The sequence below is a fragment of the Brienomyrus brachyistius genome, chromosome 15, assembly GCF_023856365.1.
Source record: "Brienomyrus brachyistius isolate T26 chromosome 15, BBRACH_0.4, whole genome shotgun sequence".
Classification (NCBI taxonomy): Eukaryota; Metazoa; Chordata; class Actinopteri; order Osteoglossiformes; family Mormyridae; genus Brienomyrus; species Brienomyrus brachyistius.
In genome coordinates this window covers 11,939,735-11,964,922 of record NC_064547.1, presented here as the reverse complement: position 1 = coordinate 11,964,922, position 25,188 = coordinate 11,939,735, and the positions used below count along the sequence as shown (strand labels likewise).

Below are 25,188 nucleotides of genomic sequence, written 5' to 3'. Positions count from 1 at the left end.
CTAAGCTGCTATGTTCTGATCATACACACTTCGCGCTTTCAAACGAAGATCTCACAGGGAAGCTGGAGACTGTTTTTGAAGTGTCTTTAAATAATAAATTATATATATTGCGGGATAAGAGATGTTAGTCAGAAATACATTTTCTTGACCTATTATATGACCCAGGTCATTATCCTTCATTGCAATCTCATTTGGCTATGTTATGAGCAATCGCTTATTCCAGTTTCCACTGCCGTACTTTATAACGATCAATATGAACTTTTACGAAGGGCAAATCGACATTCACTTTTAAGTGTTTCTGTTCCTTGGAAAAGCGAGTGAGCGTATACTTCGACTTTGTAGATCTGTCAGATTTCCCCCTTTTTTTCTCAAGTAGGCACAATAACCATTCTAGTTTTTCGTTTAATTTTTATAATCCATTTGAAGCATCCGGAGCTGGGAAATGTAATCCTGAAAACTGCAGGTGTAAATCATACACGTTGGGCTCTCTGTCAACACTCAGTCACCTATTGCTCAGGACAGAATATAATCTTACAAGTATTTTGGCGTTTCGAACATTTTATTATTCTTTCGATTAGTCATAGTTTAAATTGTTTACTTGTTATGGTAATTTCTGTGTTCCTGTTGGTAAGAAATGTAAGATAAAATATTCCTAATTTTGATAAATGACCGAACTATACAAATTCTTTATATTCATCAGTTTGTGTACTTGTACTTATTAGGCTCCTCAGTAATTTATCTTAGTACTTATTTTCTTATTGGTTCACTGATAAATCAGGGTTGCCAGTTTTGGTCAGCTGGCTGGAGTGAGATTTTCAATCTCAGACAAATTTGCACACGCATTTACATGTATGTGACAGTTTTAATACCTTGTAATAGTCTGCAGAATTTAAACTCAACGGGTTTGATGTATAGCTAATTTTTGGACTATAATGGAATAATAGAGATTTACTATAATGATTTCTTGCGTGAACTTGAGAGTTTGAAAGCCAGATGCGTGAGAGTTGGAAACCATGTAAATGGTGACAATACTTGTTCAACGTACTAAGTGTAAGTCCATAGTGGGCCGTTCAGAGGTTTTCGCAGCATAATGTCAGAACCACTGGCTCCCCTTAGGGCATATAAAACGTACCTATTGGCGTAACCGCTCTAAGCAACTATTGGACAAATACTGTCCCTTAAAAGGAAGTAAACCTGTTCATTTGCGTGCTACTGATGTCCATCAAAATTATATTCGCTGCAGGGATCATGGCAAGGAAGTTTGGAAGGCGTCAGAACAGAATCCTGAAATGCGATTGGAAGTCCCTGGCCGTCCGGGCTCTCGTGCTTTATGGTGATTGGTGTATTTGGCCGTCTGTTTTCCTTCTTGAGCTGTGATAGGCCGGAGTCATTTACAGTCCGTGAAAGTGCGTGGAGCGGGAGGCGGGGAAGTGGATGCCAGTGTCACTCCGTGGTCGCACACCACCGCAGTAAGTAAGGGAGGATCAGCGCACTGCCAACGTCGGATAAAGACTCCCGACAAACTGTCAAAAGTAGACGGTGAGTCATTCTCTACAAAACAGGCCGCGTTTTGGAAGAGGGGCACCTAAAAGCGGGGTCGGTAAGACGGGCCGGGGACACGCACGCCAGTGACAGTGACAGATTTGGGAACGAATGTGTCTACGGAGCGCCGGTCCAGCGCCGACCTCAGGCACTCTTTAAAGTGGCACTTCTTTTACGGCTTGCGTAAGCCCGTCTGCCCCTGTCTGTCCCCTAAGTCGCCCTGAGCCCTGTAAAAAAAAGCTTGTCTGCTTTTAGGGCGGCGTGGGTGGACAACTGGGCAGAGGTTTATCTCCTGCGGACTTTTTATCGGGCCGCGGCTTATTGACAGATGTCCGGCGAAAGCGTCCGGGCTGATACCGTGCGTTAAAAAATGAACGCGCATAAGAAACCTAATGTAACAGTTGCAGAGTTAAATTAGGAAACGGTGTTGCAGTCGTCCCTCAGCACGTTAATTATCTACAGTTCATTTTAAACCACGCTGAAAACAGGTCCCGTTTGCCCGCAACACTTTCCCTTCTCTTTAAAGTGAAACATGTAAGGCCTTCGATGTCTGCTTGAATACGACTTCAGCTTTTCCGTGCATCAGCAGACCCAGGACAATTTCTCTCAGGCACTTTCACTTTGCCGTTTATCTGTGTCTCTTTGTCCCCGACTTGTTCACGCACTCCTAGTTTATCGGCGTTGACAGCAACCAGGGCTTCGTTCCACATCATGGTGTTATGGAGGACGATGCAATATTAATGCACACACACACACACACACACACACACACACACACACACACACACACACACACACACACACACACACACACACACACACACACACACACACACACTGAGTCACGATGAGTGATGGCACCACAAGCAGGTAATATGAATGAGTCTGCTTTTCGTTTCCACCTTCTCTCTGCAAGGTTCCCTATTCGAATTTAGTGGGATTTCCCCCTTTGCTGGAAAAAGTATGAATCAGGTGTGGGTGCTTTGGAGTACAGTGTCCTGCATCCCCACAGCACGGCAGACAATATAATTATAATAAAAATAATATTAATTGATACTTTATTGATCCCCGTGGGGAGATATACGGACTTGTTCCTTCAGATTCCAGCTCAGAACTCAAATTTCTTCCATGCCCAGGTTTGATTCTGGTTTCTTTATGTTTATCATATGTTGTGGCAAAGATGCGATGTAGAGCCAACTAGACTAAAACTGGCATTACAAATATACATGAATTAGCGATTCTTGTATAAATCCGTGCTGTCAGAAAAAAAGTTCCAATTTGTAGTTTTCAGGGTACAATTACTTGTCACCGGGGCTGTACCCTGAACAGTCTGCCAGTTGTCTCCTAACATACAAACATACATTTTAAGGTATAGGTATGGATTCTGAGGAACATTTTTGTACCATTGGGGATACATTAGTATTGTTTGTAACTTGGGGAACAAACCTGTACCCTTTTTTTCTAACACCGTACCTGACCCAAGCAGAACATGTGAAAAAGATTCCCTTAAATTAAATGTAAATGGACAAGGACAGGCTTCTGTGTTTAAGAACCTGAAATTTTGAGAGTGTAGGAATTATAGTTGAGTCTTGTTTAAGGCATTGCGAGTAGTATTCCTATGCTTTACTGTCTGAATGTGTGGTTAGGTTGATAGGTACATAAAATTTATTGGTCCACAGGGGGAAATTAATATTTCTGCAGTAGGGAAGAGTGCCTGCTCAGACACCCCACCTTTGAAACAATCGTTCATTGAAAAATCATAGAGGTATTGCGCTGAGACACAATTTTAGGGAGAGTTGGGGAGGAGATGCAGTTTTCTGGCACTTCCAGACGTTCCTGGAGAAGAGGAGTGTCTGCATGCCACCGATCTCACACATACACAACAGTCGTGCAATAAATTTAGTGTGACGCAATATTGTAAATATCCCCAAGATACAATTGCGCAAATGTATAAAATGTATCGTAATAAACAGGATTAAAGTCAGAAACAGAAACAATGTCGATTCTTTCAAATGCTGTAGCGTGTTTGGAGAATTTGAGTCTTGAATGCTTATGTCATTGATGATTTGCACTGTTGGAGCACAGGTTGTGATCTGAGCTCAAGGCGTATGAAATAGGCACAGAGTCACCATATAGCATATAAGCTAAGAATGGGGAGGGTTTACGATCTGGTGTTTGCCTGTTCTAGTCAAGATGTGACACTGCTGGATTAGTCCTGAATAAGGCACTTCTCTTCTGTCTCCAGTACAGTATCCAAAGATATATGTCTAAGCATACTTAAGTTTCACAGTGTTCTGGGCATTATAAACATTAGCTGGCCAGGCTAATTATTTGAGCACCAATGAAAATGTATGGTAATCTGTAGCTGTAAAAAGTTTACACACTGTCTTGTTTTTAGGATTGCTGTTGTATAGTTATGTTATGATTCCAGGGGCTAAGGATGAAGCTTGCATGTAGGTCCTCTCAGTTCTCGGTAGCTTCAAATGAAATGCACTCAATGAAGGCTTTCTGAGCTAAGTGGCGAGGTCTTCTTCAGAAGAATACGGGAACGAGAGAATTCCAACGTGGGTATTCTTCAGTTCCACAGAGGGTGAGAGGTAAATATACCTGTCTGTGAACCCACATGGCTCGGAAGATCAAGTAACAACATCACACTCGGGTGGAACCAAAACATAGGTTAGAAAAAATGTCTGATCTCCTTTTTGGTATGCTCCAATTTTGCATTTGTTCTGGTAAACTAAATGCCTTTCAGATTGCCTTGACCTACCTTCTTTCTATATGAATTGATTCTTTTTCCTTCTGGCTGTCTGTCTGGTTTTATTGGTGGAGGAGTGTATGGGTGGAATTACCTGGAACTGAATCACCTGTCATGCTGGATTAAAGTAGCTTGTATCCTTTCTTAATTTAACTTCACGAGTTCATGGCAACGTGCCAAGCGGTTGGCAGGTGTTCATGTTTCATGAAGCGTTTTTTTTTCTGTATTTTCAGTATTTTGAATCCTTCAGTAATATTAAAATAGACCATGGTTTTCTGTGTATCTGTCAATATGACTGCAGTCCTGTTTATTGCTGTTGTGTGAAGACTATAAAACCCTGGAAAACAGGAAGCATATTTGGTAGCTTTTCCTCCCCAGCTTTTCATGCACATCTATTATGTGTAGGACACCCAGGTGGTGAGGAAGGAGGATTGGGTGTGGGTGCAGCAATGCGATTGGCTGGTGCTCTTGGTGACCCCAAGGGCTGCAGCATCTGCATAGGTGTAAGGAAGCTCCTCCTGAGGGCCGGGAGGGGTGCGGTAGACTGCTGACTCACTGCGTTCTGTGTCGCAGGCCTCTCCTCTCAGCTGAGGACAGAATCATCTGTACGATGCAAAATGCAGTTTCAGCATCACATTTCCATGAATGTTTCATGATCCTCTAAGCAAAAGAAAATCCCATCCAGTAGAAAATAGTCGACTAAGAATTCTAAAGTATTTTTTATCATTGTAACTGCTAGAAAAATGAGTACTTTTTTAAGCTACTGTATTACTGGTTTAAAATACTACTAGTTTTCTCAGTAAATGAGCTGAATCGGGGGGAAATTCTACTGAAAATCATTATTACTACTTTCACTTCAATGGCTTGCAGAAGTGAATTTCCATTTATAAATTACTTGTGTTATGTATTAATCTGTTAATAAGGTACCTATTAATAGCACAAATCCTTTATTGTGCCATCATTTTGTGCGGAACTCGAGTGGAATCTTTTCCATTATTTTGATTATGTAAACCTCCCGTGTTGCACATCAGCTGACTTTAGTTCCTTGTTGTGTTGTAACCTGTGCGCAGTGCGTGCATCAAACATCAAATCAGTTTGCTGGACCGGCACTTATTTTTTACTCAGTCAGTCACATCGGCCTGCAGTGATGGTGTTGGGTAAACTGACATTTACATTTTGTTGCACTAGGGAAAAGGGAAGATAAAGAGGACCGTCTTCTCATTTGTCTTTTTTGTATGTCTATTTGCACAGCTGTACTATCGGTGCATTTTAGAATTGAAATTAAAGTAGTTGGGGGAAAATGCGAACATGGAAAGAAGTAGAGTAAATAAAAGAGTGAATTATTGGAAAAGTATACATGGATCTGGTGATGGATCGAATATCTACCTTGATGGTCAGGGAAGGGGACACGCTCCTAGTTTCCATGATTCCTGTGCCCCTGCTTCCCGTATTGTTTCTGAGTGGAATTCTTTATAATATATTATTGTCCGTTGACTAAAAGTGCTCTCTGTCCCCATGGTACAAGGCTGGTACTGTATTATGGGATTCTGTCAGGCTGGCATTATGCAGCAGTTTGGGCAGCGTGTACAGCCTAAGTACAATTCGGTCAATAGTCAAATGGGTGAAAAAAACAACACTTCAGCAGTGCTTTTCTTCAGTTTACGGCTATACCAGTCTGCATACGATCTCCTCTGATCTCGGAAGCTAAACAAGGTCGGGCTTATTTAATACTTGGATGAGGTGATAATGAAGTTAGGATCTTCGGAGTTTTGGGGTCTCTGATGACCGGGCATAGGGCATGGGGGCAGTTATTTTTTACAGTCATCCTTGTGTTACTATGCATGGCACAGTTTCTGGACTGAGCCACAGATATCCTCCGATCTGCCATAAGGTGCTCGTTTCTCGAAATATTAGTACCGTGCAACATAACACTGGGTTCCGGATTCTGCAGCTCTGCTGCTACTTCCTGTCTGAGCCATAAGCCGGAGTCCATTTGGCACTGGGCTGTATTGATCAAAATTGTTGATGAACATCCTGTGATGGTCTACAGAGACATGGCTATGGAGACAGTCAGGCCCATTCTGCCAAACCTAACCTTGGTTAGGCTTTTGGTGCTACACTGTCTGCAGGATTATTAGGGAAGTATTATTCTTGGAGCTAATTTTCAGAAAAATCTAGGGAGGATTATAAAAGTGAATTTAGAAGATTTTTTATGCCCAATTTATTTAGAGAGGAAATTCCACATTTTTCTTTCACATCGACAATAAAAGAAAAACACGTAATTATCACTGTGCACAATTAGGTGGTCAGAAACTATGTGGGTTTTTCTGTCTTTTCTATCAACAGAAATAATAATAAAAACAATTTTAGTTATTCAGCCTATATTGAGAATAACAAACCATTCTATACAGTCCATTTTACAAGGTCTAATGTCCTGTGTAGTCACCTTTCTTCTTAATGAACATCATGAGCCTGTTTTCCATTGATACAGTGAAGTATCCTATTCGATCACATCCTATATTAGCTGAGGCAGCTAGGATCTCCTCCCAGACGCTGCTCTGAGACATGATCTGCTTGCTACCTTGGAAAATCTCACGCTTTACTTAGTCCTGGTATTTTTCAATGGGGTTTAAGTCAGGTGATGAAGGGACCTTCACCTTTCCAGCCATTCTTGCCCAATCTATAGAATACTTTGATGATGTCCTGCATGAATATCATAATCCTTTTGAAAGCTGCTGAATACATCTTGTACCACCGATTGAAGAAGGTATCTTCTAGAAATTGGCAGTAGATTTTATAGTTAATTTAATTTTAAGTCGGATACGTCCTACAAATTCATCACTGATAATTGCTGCCCACACCATTATTCCTCTTCCACCTTGTAGATACTGGAAGAAGGTGTTTATCCATTGGCGCATTCATCTGGTTTATCAAAAGTCAGTATCATCTCATCTGTCCACAAAACCTTTGTAAGATCAATCTTGAGATGTGTCCGTGCTCATTCTCGATGTTTTAGTTTGTGTGCCTTATGGAGTTGAGTTTGTGTTTCAGCCTTTGTGACAATAGCAAAGTCATGTGCCACACTGCTACTAGTATTTCCAAAGATTCTATTCAGATTGTGCATTTGACGCACAATGCGAGTTTCTGGAAGTCTCCTCTTTAATTTGACACTTTGGAAGTCAGTTTGTGTTCTTCTCTGTAGTTGCTTCTTCCATCTTCCTCAGTGGTTGCTTGATTGTACTCTGATCAAGTTTGGCAATTTCAACTGTTTTGCATCGCTCCCGCAGGCATATTTCCATTTTTGTTTGTTTGTTTACCTATTTATTTTTTCTGTGTTCTGTGTAAGGGCCTTTTTGTTCCATTTTGTTAGTAATAAAAATAATTTACTTGATAGGGTTGCACAGTGGTGTAGTGGTTAGTACTGTTCTCACACCTCTGGGTCCAGGGTTTGAGTGTCTGTCATTTCTAGCATGCAGTCCTTCATTGCCATAGACTGTAGATAATGTATGTACTGTAGGGGGCGATGTGGTTAGTTTGGGTGCAGTACAGAAGGTTCTGGGAAATACTGTACAGTAAATGAGAAGTAGGTAAATGAGCAATTATATGTGTAAGTGCCGATGAATGCTGAGCCCTGTTAATTATTATTTTCAGCTTATTCTTTAGATTCAGAGCCCTGCCGCTCACACCCTGTACAGTCAGGATTCCCAATTCCAGTCCTGAAGGGCCAGAATCCAACACAGTTTGCAGATTTCCCTGCTCAGGTACTTCTTAATCAGCTAATTACCAAGTTTAGTAGAGTGTCTGAGCAGGGAATTCTGCGAACTGTGTTGGATTCTGGCCCTTCAGGACTGGAATTGGGGAACCCTGCTTTACAGTGAACAAACTTGCCTCTCTGAACAGCTGACAACAGTCAGGATGCCGAGGAAGGATTTTTTTATTGACATGTATCATAGGACTTTGGTCCAAAGTCATTGCATAGCTAAATTGTTTGCATATAATTAAATATTATAAAGTTGTACTACATACAGATATTTATTCACTGATGAGTGAAAACATTATGACCACCCCCATGTGACACGAATAATGCTATCTTGTAAAAACAGTGCTTGTCAAGGTCTGGGATATATTAGATACTAAGTTAAAACTGGGTACAGGCAGCCCCCAGGATACGAAAGAGATCTATTCCCTAAGTCTTTAACTTGAATTTCAAGTAAGTTGGAAAAATAATAATGCAGTACATAATAAAAGTAATAATAATAATAATAATTATTATTATACAGTAATAATAAAAGTGACTACATACAGTATTGTACTGTACCTTGAGCTGACAAACCACTGAAGCCGTGCAATGTTTTCAAGAGCGTCACACAAGTAGTGTGTGTGTTTGTTATTATGAACTATTGTATTTAACTCAAATTTTTATTGTAGTAGGCTTTATGGTAGTCTGTTCATAAGTTACAGTTGGATGTGTGGCCATGGGCCTGGCCAGGGCGGTGTGGCCAGGGGCGTGGTTATTGCCTTGGGTCACAGCAGCGATAGCAGAGCCCAGATTAATGGGTCGCCGCCATCCTGCATGCATGAGAATCTGCCATCACGCTCTGGGCTCATCATGTGTCCTGCATCATCGGTCAGGCATGTTGGGGCGAATGGGATTAAGCACAGAGACTGCAGTGGCCTCTTGAGAGAATCTGCCGTTTCATTCAGGCAGCGGAGCCTAAAACTTGGGGAAAAGGAGTGAGGGATGGCGGCCTGGAGAAGGCGAGCATCAGTGCGGCATGAGCGGCCGGTGGAGGCTCTGACAGACACACGAGAGCAGTGCCTTACCTCACGCTCAGCGGGTAAGCCTCCCGCTACATTGCAGTTGTCCAGTACATGAGATTTTTATATTTTGAGCCCCTTGAAGACCTCTAGTGGAACAGTGTTGTGGCAGCCTCCTGCTGAACAAACATTGTCAGTTGGGATCTTTGAATTTTTCTATGTAGTCTACAGGCCCTAATAACAAAAAATCAGTCCAACTTGGATGCAGTCATTGTTGTAAACATGGATGCAAGACATTATTAGAATAAACTTTGTTTTGTATGTTTGGCTGCATCCAGAATGGCAATGTCTCCCAGAAGAAAAGAACAGCGTTTACCGTTATATTCCTGTGTGTATGACAATAAACACTGTATGATTGGGAGAACAGAGTAAGACCTTTAACCCTCTGGGGTCTACAGGTAGGGAACACACTTTCACTGACTGGGGCATCATCACACATTTCTTTAAATATCATAAACTTAATTCATGGCAAATTATTTCTTATATATATTTGTTTTGGCATTCATCTCATCTTAATCTTAGTGTACTTTGTAAATATGTCAGATTTATGTGAAGTTTGTAATTTGACATCAAAGTATAGACATTGCAAAATGCAGTTTGGAACATTTGCAGAAACATTTTAAAAAGTACATAGCAATGGTGGCAGTTTGTTTTGATCCCAGATATCTGATCACCAAAGTCTTGGCTACATGAAGATGACTAAATGATGTAGTTGCAACATTCAGTTGGATAAATAAATAAGAAAAACCTAACATGTCACTATTTCGGGGGCGGCATGGTGGTGCAGTGGTTAGCACTGTCGCCTCACACCTCTGGGACCCGGGTTCGAGTCTCCGCCTGGGTCACATGTGTGCGGAGTTTGCATGTTCTCCCCATGTCGTCGTGGGGTTTCCTCCGGGTACTCCGGTTTCCCCCCACAGTCCAAAAACATGCTGAGGCTAATTGGAGTTGCTGAATTGCCCGTAGGTGTGCATGTGTGAGTGAATGGTGTGTGAGTGTGCCCTGCGATGGGCTGGCCCCCCATCCTGGGTTGTTCCCTGCCTCGTGCCCATTGATTCCGGGATAGGCTCCGGACCCCCCGCGACCCAATAGGATAAGCGGTTTGGAAAATGGATGGATGGATGTCACTATTTCTGCACTCGTTCATGAACTATGTAGCAACTTTCATGTGTACGCATGACCCATTCACACCTGATCACACCCCCCCCCCCCGCCCCCACCTTTAAGGCACTGATGCGTTGCGTTGTTCATCAACTTACCATGCAGATGCGATTTGAATACGCAGAAATGCGGCTGTTTATAATGCGAATAGCGATCTTCAGGTGAGGGCGGCACTACACGCCCCCGATGCAGGTAAAACAAAGAAAGGTCACATGGTTTATGTTTTAGCCGATTTATCCTAATTTTAAAAACTTTAATACTTCCAATAATGGACGTTTTGAAATGAAGACAGATTATGGATTTAGTCAGCGTTTTTTTCATGATTCTACATAAAGATTTCAACAAGATATAAACTGAAATGGACACGAATAACACGCTGCATCGTCGACGATGCACTCGACCCCAGAGAGTTAAAATCCAAAGCCAGGCAGTAAACTTTGGTTAATGTCTGATTACTGTAAACCTCTTTAACTCTCAGCAAGTTGCTTTCTTGGTGTTGCAGTCCATATTGGCATGGAGTTTTCTGTTTATTTTCCTACCATCTAGGGCCATTGTATGCTGCACTGATGCTCGCCTTTATTATTATCTTTGTCTCCATCCCCACATATTTTTGTAAGCAATATAAATGGCATTGCAAAAAATGGAATGAGCAGGAACAGGAGGAGATGAGAATATAAACATATAACGTGCCCACTGGTGGTGGAGCAGATGCAGCGCAGTAAATCTGACACGGGAATGCGATATCTGAGGACGTGTGCCCACGCCCAAACCTCATGGCTCGTTAGCCCCAGGTACATGTCGTGCCCCCCCACCCCCGCCCCCTCTAACCACCTGCATCTTGCTCTGTGGAGGGCTCGAGGTGAGTTTCAGGGCAGCGTTAGGTTCGCCATTTCTTGGCACATGTGTAAACCTGTACAAAGTATCGTTTCCAGCTTATATTTTACTGTTTGTGTTTAAGAAGTAAAAACAGCTTAAAATAGCTTATTGCCTCATTGTTATGGGGAAACACTAGTAGCCGATCACACAAAAATATGAATCTTTTTGGCACTTAAGTGGAAAATTCTCCAGTAATTTAGAATGAAGTTACCAAATTACTAACGGAACAACTGACACATTCAGTGACTATAGATAGAGATATAAATATAAAAATGATTTTCCAGGGTCATCAGATTTAACTCCAGCTGGTTATTCTCAGAATTTTAAAACAAGTTTTCACCTGCAGTATGCTTGAGTGTACTCAATTTTATAGACCAGAAGATTTATAGAGAAACAGTGTCACGTTAATATATCATCAGTCAAGACAACGGGGGATATTAATCTTTTTTATATTTTGTTCTATCTGTTCTCTGGCTGCCTTTTCCCTTTTATATCTGATGAGTAAGAGTCCTAAAATGCAATAAAGGAATCTAATTTCATTTTATTAAGCAAAAAAAATGGTTATGTTGGGGGAGGGGGGTGGCTTTTGAACTTGGGAACGACGTTGTTTAGAGTTTGGTCTGGGGTGCGGTTATCACCTTATTTGGGGGGCCCTGGCTGGATTGCGTGACTGTGAGTCATTGCTGAGTCACCCCCCTAATCCAGGGAAGGGGGGAGGGGGACACCTCACCATGGAATCTCAGGCATCTCCCCTGTCCCTGGAAAAGTGGTGTGAGTTATCCTCAGAGTTATCGCCTATTACCAAGAGCGAACTTCATCATGTCTGTAGCTTTATGTAAAATAAACACGCTGACTCCAGTAGGCCCTGCTCTGACTCATATGTTAATTCAGATTGTCCATGTTACAATATTAACTTTACATTATTTTCCCAATATTACAGTGCCTGGAGACATTTTTTTTAGCTGAAATTAAGCATACGTGTGTTTTGCTACCAGAGATTCGGGCGTCTGTTGGTGATTGTTGCGTGGGAACATGCCTACAAAAACTGGATCAGGAGTCTCTGTCAGCCGCCTCTTTCTGTCTGCTTGAGGTTAAAGGGAGAGCCCTACCTGGTCCCAATGGGATGGCCCTCTCCCAAATGACATCGGCCTAAGGAGTGGCAGAAACAGACAGTCATTGTGGCAAGTCACAAGCCTGGTGCGGTGACATTCGGTGTTGATGAGGCGTGGGGAGGAATAGGGGGGTCCTCAGAAATTCATAATGGATTATTTGTAAGTTGTTTGGTGGGAAAACAATGGTAGGGTAGCCAGAGGGAGACTTTACAAAAAAGAAGTGGGATAAGATTCCTTTAAGAACTAAATGTACCTTATAGAGAAAAGCGAGCTAATACGGTCCGGTCTGTTCATTACCCTCTCCAGTGGGACAGCATTTCAGACAGAAGGACGTGGAGGCTGGGGGAGTCTGTTGGCTGCCTCCAGTGTACAGGATGCATTATGAGGTCACAGGAATCAAAAGCGATGTTAGTTTGCAGCTGTAATGTACAGATGCTCACATATTCGACCCTGAAAAGTTTTTCTCAAGGTCCAACCACTGCTGGGTTTCCAGCCTTCCTTTACCTGTGAGCCAGGTGTGAAGCCTTTGGCCAATCAGAATCACTAATTACTAAACTAACTACCTGGGAGAACTGAAAAGAAGGCATGGATATGAAATCAAGAGCCCTGACATATTATAATAAGTCGCTGTTTATACTGGGAAAAGTAAAAATAAAATAAAATGAAATGCTGAAAATTTTATTTGCCATTTGCGAGTTCAGGTACGTTGGAATGCTTCTTTACACGTATCCCATCATGCTCTCTTTTGAGACGCAAACATGTGTACAGGTGAGAGTGAAGCCTGGGGTCTGAGCTCGTGGTTTATTCAGCACCCCTGGGCCAGTATATCCGGTTTACAAATTTTCACTTTATAAGCCTGTTAACGTCCAGGGGTGAGACTTGAACCCTGATCTTCCACAGCTATGGCAGTGAGCCAGAACATATCTCCAGGATACCAGGACCCCAAATGCTAAAATAATAAACTAATAAAAATGATTTATGAATGATTGAATAAAAAATAAATACAAGTGGTAGCTGTGGCTTGATTATTATTTGTGGCTTGTTTATTGTTTTTTAAAACTATATGAACTCAAATTAATGTCAATATAAATGCAGTTTCATGCTCCCCGGTCGCCCAGAGAAGGATGGGGTCCCCTTCCGAGTCTAGGTTCCTCTCAAGGTTTCTCCCTGCTAGAGGGAGTTTTTCCTTGCCACTGTCGCCTCAGGCTTGCTTGCTGGGGTATTGGGCTGGTTATATGTAAAGTGCTTTGTGACAATGACTGTTGTTAAAAGCGCTATATAAATAAAATTGAATTGAATTGAATATTTAATGCGATTAGTTTCCCCTTCCTGGATCTACTAGGAGATGTGGATGTTGTGGGACTAACTGAAAGCCTTCTGGCTGTGCCTCCTGACAGCGAGCTGTCAAACCACGAGAGCGGGGTTACCGCCCGAATCCCATAATGACCAGAGCGGGGAGAGTGTCCGTGTCGATTGTTACTTCAGGGGGATAAAACAAAAAACAAAGAAGTGGCCATGAGGGGACAGAGGATGGCAGCCCCCCGGAGTGTGTCTGTCTCCCTGTGAGCCAGCCCCCCCCCCCCCCCCCCCTCCATCCCTAGTGCTTACCCAGGACAGGGTTGGCTGTTCAGCCACCCGGAGGGTGCTCGATTGTGGTGATGCAGCCCGGTTGAGAGGGTCTGGCTGCCTGCTGCTGACCTCCAACATGCCTATGTTAATGTTGGAGTGACTGGGCCTGTAGGCGAGCGGTCAGACCTGCCCAGCAGGCTGAATGCCCGTGTCTAGATTAGGGGCCTCAAAGCGGGCCGTTTGAGCTATTTTTTTAGCCGAAAGAGAAGCGAGAGAGAATAAAAAAATGATCTTTGAGTCAGTAATTCTCTGCTCAGCACCGACCCAAATGTAAACCTTGGGTTATTTTTTTTTTTTATGTTCTCAATTGGAAATGAAAGATGGATCTGCAGGCCAAATTTAATAATGAATGAAAAACATGTTGGAAGCCGAATAAAACTGACTTTGGCCAGATCTATTAGTTTCAGACCTCTAGTCTATATTAAGGCTTCAGAGTTTTGATTTTCCAAGGAGTCAGAGGTGACATTATCCAGGTTTTATTTTTAATTTCTTATTTACGCAAAGACACATAGGGAACAAAATTAATTTCTTCAAATAAAACAAGGGGCATATTTTAGCATAACAACTCATCTTGCTTTTGGGCTTCAGAGATAAATCCTAAAATATCCACATTGGCAGACTAAATGTAGACATAGAGCTGGTGACTTTGACAGTAATGCCATTCAGACTTGACACCACGCTCTCCTGACGGCAGGTGGTGCCGTGACGATATTAACAAGAGATTTATTGTGCTTGCAGCTTTATTTCCTTGAGGTAATTTAATCAGTAAATCATCTCCCTCTTTTTTCATGTTTTTTTGAGAAGTGGCTCTAGCCCCGGCAGCTTTAAAGAGTGAGAGCGGTTGGCAGCACTGGCGGGTGTTGGGTGGGGGGGTGGGGGTGCATCAGGGGCAGGTTAAATATGGAAGGGCAGCACATCGGCTGTCTGATGGCTGTGTGGAAATATGCAGGATGCTCCGCCTTCACGGCTGTCACGCTTCCGCGTGGGGCCAAATGCCGCGCTCCGCTGCTGCCACTGTACCTGGAGGCCGGATTTCACCCCTCGGGCTGCAGAGGGTGTCAGTCTTAGGAACCAATCTATGCCAGGCTAATAACATCGCTGTCTTACAAAACACCCTGTGTTAGGCTTTTTACATTGTATTCTTAGGAATGAATCTTTGGTACACTTATTACACCACTATGTTAGGACCCGATCTCCGCCAAGCTTATAAGATCGTGGCCTTCTGTTTGATGTCCCTGACTAGCAATGCCTATTGGCAGCCTCCTCTAGATGAGCCCCTCGGCACAGTCTTCCTCCTGGTGGATCTCTGTGGTATGATGGGAAATGTTCCCAAAATTGGGACCAGGAGAGAGGCATCCTCTTCATGCCAGTCTGTACGCCTGGTCCCAGAAGCGTATATTACTTTTAGGAGTCATAATTGCTGAGAGAATCGAAAAGAGATGCAGGGGTTTGTTACAGTGTCGCCTTTCCTGGGGTGTGGGTTCAGTTCTTGCCCCTGGCTCTGTGTGTGGAGTTTGCATGTTCTTCTTCTTACACGGACTCCTGGATGGCCTGTTTTCCTCACAATGTTCAAAATAATTCATTTAGATGAACTGATGTCTCAAAATAGTCTAAATCATTAGTTTTTTGCCTTGCCCTGTGATTGCGTGTGTGAGTGTCCTGCGATGGACTGGCATAACATTTCAGGCTTATCTTCTGCCTTATACGCTTGTTTATAGTGGGAAATGATCTAATGGTCGTGAGTATCCAGTAAATCTCTGGATGCCTTGAAAGCCAACTCATACAAACTTGGCTTGATCTGTGCTTCCCCGCAACAGCGTGACCATCTCCAGGACAATGGCAGACCTGAACCTGGGTGATGCTCTCAGCGACAGCGTGCCTCAGATGGACTCAGAGACCCCCGTGCAGAGGGACTTCATTGCCGCCCTGGAGGCGGAAGGCTATGATGACAAGGTCGGAGAGACTGTGGACAAGATAGACTACGTCCCGCTTCTGGATCCTGACAGCCAGCAAGAAGGTGAGGGGTGGACAAGCGTGGGCCAGATGCGGGGGGGCGTGGAGGTTGGTGATGGCTAAGGGATGCTAAGACATATGTGTGTGTGTGTGTGTGTGTGTGTGTGTGTCTGTCTGTCTGTCTGTCTGTCTGTCTGACTGTGTGTGATTGCAGATGCAGATACAATTGCAAAGCTGTGGCAATAGTTCTAATAATTGATTTATTGACAAAATAGCATTTTGTGTAAATGTTCTGGAGTACACCAGCCTGCCCAGCGCTACGTGTGTGTGTGTGTTTGTCCTGGGAAGGTAAAGACGTGTCTGTTTGCATGTATGAGCAGATGGAGGCTCAGTGAAGAAGCAGGGAACGCAGAAGGTCCAGGGGACGCAGAAGGTCCAGGGGGAGCAGAGACCTGGTAAGAGCCAGCACCCCCCCCCCCCCCAGCCCAGACTGCACGCCTCATCTTCTTACACACTTCTTAAGTTCCATCCCACCTTTTTGTTCCTCAATTTATTCATTTCTCTGGTTGAACTTCCTGTTAATTTTCGCTCCTTGTGTCACGCTGATTGAGGGATGGAGGTATTTCTCAGATGTGCATGTCATCCATACCATTGAACACTGTGTGCATCCAACCGTGCCGTGCGCTGTTTTGCACAATCACGGTAATAATCGCATTTTACAGAGGCGGCCCGGGTGGACATAGGCACCACAACGGGCAGTCTGCCCCCTGATCTTGATGTAAACCTCTTGGCCTGGTCCTCTGCATGTCCAAAACATACAGCATAAATCCCTTGAGCGTAGTGAATATTGTTAAATGATAGCAAGCCATTTCGTTAATCAACATAAAAAATCGGCATCCAAAAAGACAGACATCAGAATTAATGGAACCCTGGCCTCCCATGGGGGCGATGTACCAAATGTCCTGATTGGTTCATTAGTTAGTGCTGGGGTCTCGTTCTGTCTAACCCAGCTGTTCGTAATCATGGCAACCTGTTGATGCTTTTTCACAAAACAATATGAAATATTGGTTGAAATTTAGCACTTCTGTAAAAGCTGGAATAACCAGACACTCATTTTGAGCATTAAAAATCTCAATTTCCTTGGCAACTTAATTGCTGTGTCTGAAATACATGGATGCCCTGGGTGTCCCCGCTCGTAACCTGCCTCAGACTGTCAGCTAAATACTCTTTTCATGCTGCATATATTTATAAAGTATAGTCACCTCCTTAATGATATGAATAACTGCCCCAAACCAATTTGAGGGGGATGGGTGATGACATCACAGGTGACATCACACCCATCACTGTCAGTGGCTCTAGCGAGATGAGATCGTCAGGCTCACCCTCTTGTGGCTGACCAGATTGCCGTCATCTGGTTAGGATTCTTGCAGTCGAGGTAAAGGCCAGCGGACTGGGACAAGGCCCCATGTTTGTTTCTGGTGGTTTCCGTTTTCCTTTTTCTTTTCCTTGCTTCCTCTGTCAGAAGTGAGATGGCGCCCCCTTGTGTGTGGCAATCAGGATCTCTCCAGAGCAGAGGTTGTACATTCTGTCCCATAAGCCTTAAGCTTTCTGTTTGCGTTCAGCGGCACTTTGTTCGTTCTCTTGATTCTGCTCAGTTTTGTTTTTTCTCACATTTCCTTTGTTCTCCCCTTGAGTTTGTTTGCCTCTGAAAACCTGCACGATGGCATGGGGGCGGGGGGGGGGGAGGGTGGGGCATGAGTCTAAGTGTGAGATGTGCATAGCTATGACATCATCAGTGGCATTTTCTAGCTCCTACACCCGCAAGCTTTTTTCAACCCCTGCATAGGTGGTCACAGAACACTGGCTCCCCCTGCTGCAGTCTGTTAATTAATTAACCCTCTTTTCTGTGATTTGGCTGATTGGATTACATGTACTGTGCTCAATTTGCACGCAATGCAGGCCCGGAGATGCCGAACATATTTTCTTTTTTGAATAATTCACTCGGCGTTCCTTATCATTGAAATTACATTAATGAGGGACATCAGGCAGAGCAAAAGCCAGTACATGCTGCCATCGTTGTGCCTGATTTGGATGCCAGTCAGAGGCTCTGGGTACGGAGAGTAGAGTATGAACACGCAAATGTGCATCATCATGCCTCGTAATTAGGTATCGGCACCTGGCACGTTGTGACTGAGCCCCATCCAGGCTCACGTCTGTTCTGAAGCCTTTACAGCAAGGCAGTCTTCCAGTGCGGCTCAGGTTCTTAGTTACGTGGGTCCTACTTCATGTAAAAAAAGAGATAAGTCAGCCTCTGTGTACGAGAAGCAGGCGTCTCTGTGTAGTGTCAGATTAACGGGGGAGAGCATTTCTTTTGCTTTTTCCTTTTGAATGGAGTCTCACCCCACGGTGAACTCGATTCCCGAGACAGTTCGATAAGTCTTCCCACGTTTGAACGCATCTCTGGATTAAGCCCAAAGTCGCCTCCGGGTGGCACTAATAACCCATAGTGTAGGTGCGCGTGTGTGTGTGTGTCTTATCATTCCGATGTTCAGCTCATGCTCCTGCGATCCGTTTATCATTGTTGTCATGGGATAAAAGCGACATCAGCTGATCTGCTTTCTGGGTCACTTAAATGAGAACATGACCTGTAGACGTTAGGAGTGGTTATTGGATACTGCCACCTGCCTGGGGTCGGGGGGTGGGGGGTATGTGTGCGAATCCACCAGCTTTAATCTGATTCCGTACTAACCAACATTCTTATTCTCTCCCTTTCACCCCCCCACCTCGCCTGCCTGTCTTCCCCCCTCCTGATCATGCTTGCCCCCCCCTTCCCAAACGCTGTAGAAGATTAGCCTGCGGCTGGCTTGACTTTCACCTCTCCTTCGACCCCCCTGCTTCAGTCTCCCAGTCTCCTCTTTCCTCCTCTCCTCAGTGCCACACTTAAATCCCAACCTATAGGAACCCCGAGGCCCTCCCACCAAAGGGGTCACTGCGAGTGCCGCTGCCTCTCCAACAGGCTCTGTCTGAGAACTAAGAGGAGCCGACCTGTACCCATCACAGAATCGCAAACGTTACCGTGTCAGTGTGATATCTTCTTGCACAGCCCCGTATTGTCAATTTGGCCGCACTGGTGTGACTGCAAACCTCACATGATCCTCTACAGCACCCCCCCCCCCCCCCCCCCACTACCGTGTCCAGCATAAAATTAAGACGGGTGAGGGACAGGCCGATGGTGGGTTACACTGAAGGAACGAAGAGTCCAGATGTGGCTGACGTCTCTGTCCTCATCTGAGCAGGAGATCTGACCCTGGGTGATGTGCTACAGATCCAGCTGTGTCCACAAGGGGGTGCGATGAGCCCTGTTTCGTCATTCGTACCTCAAGAATGTAAAGTTGGAAGGGATCATGGCAGAAGTGGACTGATGGAGGACCCTTTGCTGTCTGACAAGCCTGAGTCCCACCAGCGCCCCCTCCCTGCCCCGCCCCTTCATTGGTCCCCTGGCCACATCACCTACACCCTGATCCCAAGCGTATGCCTCTTCTCCTGTCATGTTAGGCTCTTCAGTCCCAGACTGGTCAACCTCACTGATCCCAAATCCCAGCCCCTCCCCAGCCCCCCCCCACCCCCCCCCCCCCTCCGAGCACAGAGACAATAAAATTTCCCAAAGCAGCTCTCACAGCGCTGACTCCTCTCACAGTCTGCACTCAACAACTTTTGCATAAGCTCTGCTTCCAGGCTGTTTTGCTGACATTGCGCTGGATTGCTTTGGCATAATTTATGCTTTAGATTCTTTTCAACATCTTTTAAACATTTTTCCTGTGTGTGTGTGTGTGTGTGTGAGAGAGAGAGAGAGAGAGAGAGAGAGAGAGAGAGAGAGAGGAGAGAGAGACTAGCCAACTGTAGAACAGGAAGCATTACCCATTGTAATACATTTATATACTATTTACTTAGCAGACACTTTTATTCAAAGCGACTCCCCATTTTTGAGAAATCGGGGTCAGCCAGTCCCTGGAGCAGTCACAAAGTAAGGGTTTTGCTCAAGGGTCCAATGGTAAAATCATTCTGCCAACCCTGGGATTTGAACCAGAAACCTTCTGATCACAGGCACCGCATCCTGACCCACTGAACACCAGACCGGCTCCTGTAATAAATTATAACATGCTTGATTTTCATATTTATTTGTCTGCTTACCTGTGGCCTCCAGTGCGCAAGAGTCTCAACAAATATCATACTCTTCCAAGGAACTTGAGATTTGCCTCAGGGTCAGGGTTAAGGTTTGGTCTGTAAGCCAACAGCTGTGGTTAGGTTACAGATCCTCCACAGTATGCAGGCAGAGCCCTGTGTGACGATGGGATGCACTCGATGGATCTTCGACTGGCTGCCTCTGCCCCATTAAGAACATTCCATCTACTTACTTCGGTACCAGCATTGCTAATTTTTATGATTGGTTCACTTAGCATGTAACTTAATCCACTTTTAGTGCCCACTTTTACCAACTCTGCATGCGTAGCTACATTTCCCAAGAGTAGGAGAGGCTCCCCTAGGAACAAACCAAGCCAACCAGCAGCTTCTCTAGCTTGAGCTTAATATACCCCCACCTCCCATTTTATCCAAACCATTGGCTGTGGAGGTACTTTTGACCCCTTTTCGGAATATGTGGTGGAACAGGCTAAGACGTTGCTTAAAATAGCTTGTTATTCGGTTTTTCCTCAAAAGATAATTAAAGGCAACTTCTGAGGTAGGTGTTCTGACCTTCCGATGGCAGACCAGCTGCCTTCCTGCTCCCGGCTGACCTGATGAGGTTTTGGTCTCCTTGCTTGAGGCTCTTTAGTATTCAGTTTGGAACGACGTGGGCTGATACTGCCCTTTCCCGATTTGAGGGTAATCGTGGACCTGCCGTTTAGTGTATGCCTGGCTATGTGTGTGTTGGTTATTTTGATCATTTTTCTGTTGTCGTGTCTTTTAGTTCGGCAGTTTAATGCGTCTGCTCTCACTTCTTGGTGATATTTATAGTCAGCCTTCCTCAGTTGACCTCAGCCTTCAGATTCAGAACTTCTACATCTCGACTGAGGAATCCCTGTTTTTCTACTTTTGGTTTTCCGTTATCTCGATCCTACGTTCTGCTTTCCTTTTATTTTAATTTCAAGGCAATCCAGCCAGAAATGTATACTTCCGTAAAAAGGCACCATAACTGCATACTTGAGCAAAATTGAGTTATGACTGAAATTGAGTTATGACTGAGCATCCATTTTGTCTTGTAACCCAATATCCTAGTTCAGCTATGGTGGGTGGTGACGAAAACATCATCATTTGCTTAATTACTACACATATGGGTGGACGCTCAAAAGACTTCGAAACCTGTTTTGTCAATTTTGGTGTCAGCATAGTTACCGTGTTTTGCTTTTGAGGGGCGGTATACATGCAGTTTGGGCGTCTCGGACAGGGTGCATTTGGGGAGACAGAGAGGACAGTTGACAGATCACTAAGGGCAAAAATGATGAACTGCTGAATAAAAATCATAGCCTCAGCACAGTGAGGTTCTTAATGGCAGAATTTGGTGCAAAACAAGTTGGCAGGAGTCACAATTTACAGTTATGGGTTAGGGTGGGAGTCCCAGAGAGGGCTTGTAGCTACTTATCGCAGAATCCTCTAGATTCTCTTTCAGTGATAGCACCTTTTATTTCGGGCATTGTGTAGGTTTGTGGGTATATGTACACAAAGTGTTCTTTATATCCTGCCTGTTCTTACACTCAACTAATAAAATTAACTCAACGCATTCACAGGATTCTGTGTAAACTTATTTCTCTGCTTCAGCCACCCTTCTAAACATGGTACGGGCTGCCCCGTTTCTGCCCTAGTTATTCCCCAGTAAGTAACATGAGGTGTAATATATGGCTAGAAAATTGTTTTGTAATCCTGAAATGCTGTCTATTTAAGGATTAAACAAATTTCGTTTACGGTAATATTTCACAGTGACATATTTATTGGGTTTCCTTCTTGTCAAGTCAATATATTTACTACATGTCTAGCCATTCAGTCCTGTTATAATATGCTATGCTACAGTAATGTGCCCAAATTACAGTTCTGCACATTGAACAAAATCCATAGTTTTTGAAACTCGTAAAATTAGTCAGGAAGTTGATATGGAATGAGGCACACACCCCCGGGAATATCTTGTCTGGAGTTTGCATGTCCTGCATGTGATTTACAGGTTCTCTGACTTTTTCTGCTAGTTCCAAACACGCCCAGTCAGGCTGTGTATGTGTGCCCAGAATGGATGGATGGATTCTTTGAAATGTCTCTTTTGTTCCTATCAGATTTGCACACTTAACACTTAACACATAATTTTAATGTTATTTGTTGCTTTGTGGAGAAATGTATTTTCCCAGAGTGAAAATGTCTTGCCTTCAAAGCAGTACCAATGCATGTGTCCTGATATTCTTACAGTAGCTTAGCTTAGCTTAGGTTATTAATAATGTGATGGTTAATTGGTACGGGTTGAATTTTTAGCCTGGCTCAAAACAGGACAAATAATTCTGTATCTCTGACCGATGTTGGAAATGAATGCCATCTTTGGGGGTGCGGAGGTGGAGGACAAGGACAAGGGGAAAGGAGGAGGAGAACAGCCCGAGCTGTAGAGGGGCAGTTCCGGAGGGTAATGGGGCACCAAATACCAGCCAAAAACCATATCGCCATGTGCGCTGGTCTGCCCTCTTCCAACCCATGTGAAGGCTGGCACACGTTCTTTTGGCCAGATTTGGCTCAGTCTGGCCGAATTCAGGCAGATGTGCTCAGCAGAGCAGTCCCAGTGCCCCCTACCCCCTCCATGCCCCCTGCACACCAGCCCCTCCCCAGATCCCTGAGATGCTCATGCCCTAGTGCTGCTGGGTGGAGTGGGAAGCTCACTAGCTCTGGCAAGCGTGTGGCAGCACTCCCAGAAATGGAGGCACCTAGGTCACATGGTCCCTCCCGAAGAAACCCTGACCCATGTCACATGGTCCCTCACGAAGAAACCCTGACCCATGTCACATGGTCCCTCACGAAGAAACCCTGACACACGTGACATGGTCCTTCCTGAGGAAACCCTGGCCCATATCACATGGTCCTCTCCAAAGGGTACAGGAATTTTATTTACTTATTTAATTTTCATTTTGTATACATCCTAATACAGTCTGAATTTTCATCATTTGCCTCCAAAACTAAATGCTGCATTTATAAATTGCTCTCTAAATCTCTGAAAAACCAGCCTATGGAGAGTGGTTTTGAGAAGCTGACAGCCTAATTGCTTCAAGAGCAGTACTTTGCTCTCTACTGGCGATACATCACTGCCACCCTCAGGTACCTCTGTTGGTGCCGACTCCCTCCAACCCGATCATTAGGGGACCGTCTTGGTGCAGTATTTTAAATCATTCCAGTGGCCCTCACCCAGGTGCGCCTAAAAAAGCCTGGAAGATTGCATGAGTCCTGCCCAGCTTCATCCCGCCTGGCATGGGGTCCGTGCTCACCGTGCATCTACCCTTCTAATAAATTAGCAGTGAAATGATACATAACTGGCAAGTGGTGTGCAGGTTTCATGCTTATGTGTTCATTCATATCTGAAGGTGCTAAATTATATAGTACTGCAGTCTCTCTTCACTCTGTCTTTCTCAGGAGCCTAAGATTGGAACCGCAGACCACAAATCACAAGTAAATCTTTAGACATTTCTGTTTTGCTCTCTGGTTTGACACAGAAACTCTGCACTTTGTCTGTCCTGCGATTTGTCTTCTTCATCCTGTCATCCCGGTTCCTAAAATGATCTTTCTGGTTGTAGTAAGGGTTTCAACGTAGATGTTAAGTAACTCCTTCTTTCTGGTTGGAATTGCTGAGGTGACTCTGACCGGTGACTTCTTCAGGTAGAGGAGTTAATATGCTCTGCGATCTGGAGGACAGGAGTGCCTGGTGCGGGAGAGTGTGGTGTGGGGGTGCAGGGTGTGAGATGCATGGTGCGGGAGTGCAGGGGTGCAGGAGTGTGAGGTGCGGGAAAGAATGTTGCGGGAGTGCAGGGGTGCGAGGTGCGGGAGTGCAGGAGTGTGAGGTGTGGGAGTGCAGGGTGCAGGAGTGCAGGGTGCGGGGGTTCAGGAGTGTGTGGTGTGGGAGTGCATGGTGTGGGGGTTCAGGAGTGTGTGGTGTGGGAGTGCATGGTGTGGGGGTGCAGGAGTGCATGGTGTGGGAGTGCATGGTGCGGGGGTTCAGGAGTGTGTGGTGTGGGAGTGCATGGTGCGGGGGTGCAGGAGTGTGTGGTGTGGGAGTGCATGGTGCGGGGGTTCAGGAGTGTGTGGTGTGGGAGTGCATGGTGTGGGGGTTCAGGAGTGCATGGTGTGGGAGTGCATGGTGCGGGGGTTCAGGAGTGTGTGGTGTGGGAGTGCATGGTGTGGGGGTTCAGGAGTGTGTGGTGTGGGAGTGCAGGGTGCGGGGGTGCAGGAGTGTGAGGTGTGGGAGTGCATGGTGCGGGGGTTCAGGAGTGTGTGGTGTGGGAGTGCAGGGTGCGGGGGTGCAGGAGTGTGAGGTGTGGGAGTGCATGGTGCGAGAGTGCAGGAGTGTGAGGTGTGGGAGTGCATGGTTCGGGAGTGCAGGAGTGTGAGGTGTGGGCGTGCATGGTGCAGGGTGCAGGGTGTGGGAGTGCATGGTGCGGGAGTGCAGGGTGTGAGAGAGCATGGTGCGGGAGTGCAGGGGTGTGAGGTGCGGCAGTGCATTGTGTGGGAGTGCAGGAGTGTGAGGTGTGGGAGTGTATGGTGCAGGGTGCAGGGGTTCAGGAGAGTATGGTGCAGGAGTGCAGGGTGTGGGAGTGCATGGTGTGGGAGTGCAGAGTGTGAGAGTGCATGGTGCCAGAGTGCAGGGGTGCAGGAGTGTGAGGTGTGGGAGTGCGGGGTGCAGGGGTGCAGGAGTATGAGGTACGGGAGAGTATGGTGTGGGAGTGCAGGAGTGTGAGGTGTGGGAGTGTATGGTGCAGGGTGCAGGGGTTCAGGAGAGTATGGTGCAGGAGTGCAGGGTATGGGAATGCATGGTGTGGGGTTGCGGGGTACGGGAGTGCGGAGTATGAGAGTGCATGGTGCGGGAGTACAGGAGTGTGGAGTATGAGAGTGCATGGTGTGGGAGTACAGGAGTGTGGAGTATGAGAGTGCATGGTGTGGGAGTACAGGAGTGTGGAGTATGAGAGTGCATGGTGCGAGAATGCGGTTGTATAACTCCAGTGGTGTTTCAGGTCTCCTTGCCCTGCCTTAGTGAGGGCAGACAGAACTCTGCATGCCTTCCAGTAGTAACCCTGGTAACCCCCCCCCCCCCCCCCCCCCCGTAGTTATGTC

At 45.2% G+C, this 25,188-nt stretch overlaps 1 protein-coding gene across 6 annotated transcripts in view; it reads left to right on the top strand.

Moving 5' to 3' along the window:
- Nucleotides 1-1,410: 1,410 nt before the first annotated feature.
- LOC125708891 (microtubule-associated protein 4) overlaps nucleotides 1,411-25,188 on the top strand; it is a 63,038-nt gene continuing 39,260 nt past the window's right edge. For 5 of the 6 annotated variants that reach the window (XM_048976798.1, XM_048976796.1, XM_048976795.1 and 2 more), the window contains exons 1-3: nucleotides 1,411-1,539; nucleotides 15,711-15,910; nucleotides 16,227-16,301. In XM_048976798.1, coding sequence (XP_048832755.1) covers nucleotides 15,730-15,910; nucleotides 16,227-16,301 — 256 coding nt within the window. In that variant the 5' untranslated portion in view covers nucleotides 1,411-1,539; nucleotides 15,711-15,729. Of the gene's footprint in view, nucleotides 1,540-15,710; nucleotides 15,911-16,226; nucleotides 16,302-20,121; nucleotides 20,585-25,188 lie in introns of those variants that run through there. The other variant, XM_048976797.1, reaches the window with a different exon arrangement.